This window comes from Arachis ipaensis, chromosome B10 (assembly GCF_059453495.1).
Source record: "Arachis ipaensis isolate K30076 ecotype BB chromosome B10, ASM5945349v1, whole genome shotgun sequence".
Lineage (NCBI taxonomy): Eukaryota > Viridiplantae > Streptophyta > Magnoliopsida > Fabales > Fabaceae > Arachis > Arachis ipaensis.
The window spans coordinates 79009923-79015146 of NC_142435.1; the positions used below are offsets into that span (position 1 = coordinate 79009923).

The window sequence follows — 5224 nt, forward strand, 5'->3', positions numbered from 1 at the left end:
TGAATTAAATATTAAATTGAATAACCAGGCAAATTAGCAACATAAGATTGAGTACAAAGATGAGGGAGCCCTGGCCAAAATTTCAACAGGGTGGCGGTCGTCCCTGTTGGCTCTTGCCGCGTAGAATAGGGGGAAGGCTTACATTAAGGGAAATAGAGGGAAAAGAAAAAAAAGACAAAAAGGGCATGAGGTATGTACATACCCAGCAGCGTTATCTACGGTAATCTTCATGGAGGAAATTCTCGAATGGTGTTCCGGTGAGTGCCTTCTCTACATCGTTCCAATTTTTGACTTGGCTGGATAAGGTTCCTTTATGTATCTTAACCTGACGTGTCTTTAGTTCCATGCGAGGAACCTTCAGAAAATCCTGAACATCCATTAATTTCTGAAAACAAGAGAAGGAAATGAATCATCAAGAGCTTGTCATGTGCATGTATAAAAGTAATACGAAGCAGATACCGAGCAACATGTGGTTTTTGACTTACAGTCCGGTTCTTGACGACATCTTCGTAATATACGAGAATGTGTCTGGTGCTCTTGAAATACTCCAGAGCCTTCTTGGTGGTTTCGCTTACTTGCTTCAAATTTTGTATCAATGTTGATGAATTGAGTTTGGGTTTGTATTGTGCAAGTATTTCAGCCTGAAAGCATAGTCATAACCAATTAACATGAAATATCAATAGTTTTTGATGATGTTATGTTAACCAAATTAAGCATCTTGCCGCATTCCACACACACACAGAGAGAGAGAGAGAGAGAGAGAGAGAGAGAGAGAGAGACCTCCTTGGGCGAATGAACATGGGATTTATGAGTTCCATTTAATGTCTTAGCACTCCGATCGTACTCATTTGCAATTACAGAAATCATCCGGCGCAAAAGATTCCTTCTGAAAAGAAATATGACTGAAACACCATGTATTCTGAAGTACTCAGCAATTTGTTCATGATTCTGCATCAATCCCTGCATTAAAATACAGATTATGATATAATCAGATGCCTTATAAGCTTAAAATGATCATGCATGAAAGAATCTAGTGCCATGTTGGTATCTGTGTATGCAATTTAAAAATTAAAAGCCAGATGTTAAAAATATTGAGAGAGGGAGGGCAAATATAGAGAAGCTTATTGAATGAAATCTTGTCTTTGAGCATCAGAAACTAGTTTAACAAGTGCATAGTCGCTCAAGTAGAACGACGCAGACATTCTATTAATAAAAACGGATCTAACATAATACAGTATTCACTGAACATTGGGGAAAACTGGGTGACATATAACTTTATCTGTTCAAATATTGTATCTCCCCTTTGAAAATCAACTTGTAGAAAAGGAGCTTCCGCATCATATGGTACCTAAGTGTTAAGGGCAATTTACTAAAAGCTTAACAATTAGGAAAATGATAAGTCGATAGCAAGAAGAAAGATAACTATTGAAGGGTGCATACATGCATCTTGTAAAGCATAAATTTGACCATTAGGGTTTTGAAAGATAACTCCTGCTTATCTCAAGATTTCTAGACCACCATTTATAGGTACATCACTCTTTTCTATTTTTAGTACAACAACCAACAACAGTAATGTTTTTCGTAGGATAAAAAATTATGGTGAGAAAGGAAAGAACACATAGACAGAGGACAAGGCATCATAAAAAGAAGCAAGGTTAAAGCGATACAAAAATGTAGGCCTCTTTAAGCCATGTGAGAAAGCACACCACATTCTCTAGGGGTACTTCATTGAACAAACACACTTTGAACCATTACATGGATATACCATTAATCAATTTTTGTTTCTTCAACCATCTGACAAGAGATGATATCAGAATTCGTAAGAGGTTCAGTATTGGAAGAATTCAACATGCTAATGCACTTTTAATGTCCACAAATAACACAAGTTTGTCCAATTTTGGCTCAAGTATCGGAAGGAGAAATAGATACAAAGATGAACATCACGCAAGACAAAAATTTGATGAAAGATAGGGGCATTAGTAAACAAAACAACATCCACCTGATTAAGCATCCACTTCAAGCCAACAGCAGCTGTGCACTCGTTTTTTGAAGCGCTACTGACCCAGTCTAGATTATAAATGGTATCCAGCGTCTCCGTTATTGTGGACATATTACTCCTCCTCGCCTTAACTGAAAATATTTCCCCATTTGAGCTTATGTTAGCATGACTGTTTAAAAATGTCTCGAACCATCCACTCCCAGATCTCTGCATCGACAGAATAGCGAAATACCGCACAGGGCTGCAAGCGCATTCCTCCCTAACAAACACACCACAGAAGCAACATCAGTAAAATCTACACAGATTCGACAACTAAAATCTCAGGTTTAAGCAGTGCACCATCCTTCACCTGCTGTAAGTTTTGGGATTTGGGTAGTGAACATAAGGAATCTCCCAAGGTTCAATGTTAGGTTCCGGGCACGGCTTGTCAACAATCTTGATATCTAAAAATCCAATCTTGCTGGCGGTGCCTATGCCTATTTGCTTTAGACAAATAGAACATATATACACACCACAGACCATAGCAAGGGTTAACACGACCATCCTCCATATCAAAGTAGTATTTTTCAAACCCTTTACAAGGAAAACATCCTGTAAACATTATAGTACAATAATTTAATTCAACATTTATAGTATACAACAACTACACACACATAAATATATAAACAATTAAAGACTTCATCAATGTTGATCCAGGACATGAAATAGAGATTAATAACACTGAGCTAACCAACCAAATGCAAACAGAATCAACATCACAACCCCATTGGCATTCATAAAATGCACTCACATATTCGATTTCAGGTTATTTTAAGAAACCAGATCGGACAATCTCACGTGCCACCCCATGAGAAAACAAAACCAAAAAGGGAATCTTTCACCTCATGTTTTTTGGAGGATTTGAATGGTAAGAGCCAACATGACACATGACCGAAGTATAAAAAACAGGAAATTACAAAACAAAACAAGAAAGGGGGAAAACACACTAACCTTGGCGATGGAAGATAGATCATCGGCCATTGTTGACGAGCTCAAAAGGAATGAAAATGAAAAGGCATCTTTGGGGGTACCCTTTTGGATTCTAAAGCTGATTTTCAGCTCTCATTGATTGCTGAAACCCGTAGAAGGAAGAAGATTGAAGGAAAAGCGAAAGGGTTTCGATGATGATGAAAAAGGGTGGGTGAGTGAGTGACTAAGAGCTTCCTTCAATTCTTTTATTTATTTATTTTAGTAATTATCTTATTTTTAGATTTATTTATGTATTTATGTATATCTTTTTGGTCTCGTCCGTGGATAACGAATTGATGAATAAAGGGTAATAAAGTGCTTTACTGCTTTTCTCTAAAATTGCAAACTTCGACCGTTGCCCTTTTCATTTTTGGGCAAATTTTCCGGTTTAAGGACAATGGATATTTCAAAAGAAAAAGTTATCGAATTAATATTTTTTATTAATATTAGTTAACATTTGATTAATATTCTATTTTTATATTAATAAAATTTAGAATTTTATTAAAATTTAATATTTAAAATAAAAAATATTAATCAAAAATAATAATTTTATAATTATATAATATTATTTTTTTATTTTTTATAATACTATTAATTTTATCTATTTTATCGTGAATCTAATTTTTATTTAAAATATATTATTGTCCAACAACAGATTGTATATATAAAAAATAAAATTTGAACTCTTCAATTTTTATTTAAACAAACAAGTAAGCACACGAATATCTTACTCAAATATTTGAACTCCTGGATATCTACACAAATTTATTTAAGCACCATGGATTATGGATTAGTATCTTTGAGCGCAGGCAATTTTCATAACATTTTCTGTTCCCTGGAAGAGTGTAACCGAAGAAAAACGATATCATGATTCATGAGTGTGCAACCCCGCTTCGTTAAAGGACATGCTCCTGACTTTCCTTCAATAATAAACCACTTGACAATATATATTATATATACTACTATATAGTCTAGAATTTGAAAGCACTCGATTGCTTACTTGTATATATGAAATTTCTTTTATTTAAGTTGTAACATTGAAACCATTCGAATTTCGAACTCATTACAATAAATAAGCATTATAATTTTTTAGAGTGCATTTGGGAAGTAGCAGAAGTTACTTTTTTTTACTCTTAAATTATGTCACAGTATGTGTATTTGTCACTACTTTAAAAAGAACTTTTAACTTTTCGAAAAGTTAATTCATAGTTTTTTTAAGAAATAGAAATATATGACTTCTCTTCCTTGATAAATCATTCTATTATTTCCGTAAAAAAAATTGACATCAAAACAAAAAAAATCTAATTGCATTCTTGGCTCTATAACTTAAAAAATACTGAAAATACTGGCTCCACCACCATTTTCACCCAAATTTCCATCTGCTAGAAGCATTGGCATTCTACCATCATTTTCATTTTTACGTAATGATTTATTTACCTAGGAACGTGCTGTATGGTAACGTGTTCGAATCCTTCTTTTAGTTTATTTACCTTGGCAATGTATTGTTGGAGTAGGGGATCCCGTGTCTGGTAGTCTCCGTTAATTTGGGAGCTGACTACTTGGAAATCGGTATTTACCTCTATGATTTTTGCTCCGACTTCCCGAGCTAAAGCTAGGCCTGCCAAGAGGGCCTCATATTCTGCTTGGTTGTTTGAGACCGGAAATTCGTACCGTACTGACTGTTCGATTACGACTCCGTTATGGCTTTCGAGGATGACTCCGGCGCCCCCGGAGGTGATGTTCGAGGAGCCGTCAACGTGTAGCTTCCAGGACTCGGGGGTGGAGTCTCTTGGTGTCATTTCGGCGATAAAGTTGGCCATGGCTTGTGCTTTGATCGCGTATCAGGGTTCGAACTTGATATCGAACTGGGATAGTTCGATGGACCATGCTAGCATTCTGCCTGCTAGGTCGGGTTTCTGTAATACCTGCTTAACCGCTTGGTCGGTTCGGACCGTCACGGGATGGGCCTGGAAGTATTGTTGTAGGCGTCGGGAGGCCGTAAGGAGTGCGAAAGCTAGCTTTTCTAAGCGTGAGTAGCGGCTCTCCGTGTCCTGTAAGACCTTGCTTATGAAGTATACGGGTTTTTGTTCTTTTTTCTCGTCTTTACGGATAAGTGCTGCTGTGAGCGCCTCTTCTGTTATGGAGAGGTACAAGTAGAGTGTCTCCCCTGTCTGGGGTTTGGCGAGGATTGGTGGTTCCGTTAGGACTTTCTTAAAA

At 36.5% G+C, this 5224-nt stretch overlaps 1 protein-coding gene across 1 annotated transcript; it reads right to left on the reverse strand.

Annotated features, from left to right (window-relative positions):
* On the reverse strand, window positions 1–3258 carry LOC107623838 (uncharacterized). Its single transcript, XM_016326225.3, has 6 exons — window positions 2990–3258; window positions 2349–2590; window positions 2000–2258; window positions 781–960; window positions 486–641; window positions 1–385 (listed from the first exon to the last, which is right to left on the reverse strand). The coding sequence occupies exons 1-6, from the start codon at window positions 3017–3019 to the stop codon at window positions 212–214; spliced, it is 1041 nt and encodes a 346-aa protein (XP_016181711.1). The 5' UTR covers window positions 3020–3258; the 3' UTR covers window positions 1–211.
* Window positions 3259–5224: the final 1966 nt, after the last annotated feature.

Excerpts from the sequence above, each read along its gene's own strand:
- LOC107623838 (XM_016326225.3), bottom strand. The coding sequence starts at position 3,019 with ATGGCCGATGATCTATCTTCCATCGCCAAG. Across the intron at positions 642-780 it reads ATGTTCATTCGCCCAAGGAG|GCTGAAATACTTGCACAATA; the intron begins GTCTCTCTCTCT and ends CTATGCTTTCAG. Across the intron at positions 386-485 it reads ATGTCGTCAAGAACCGGACT|AAATTAATGGATGTTCAGGA; the intron begins GTAAGTCAAAAA and ends TCTTGTTTTCAG.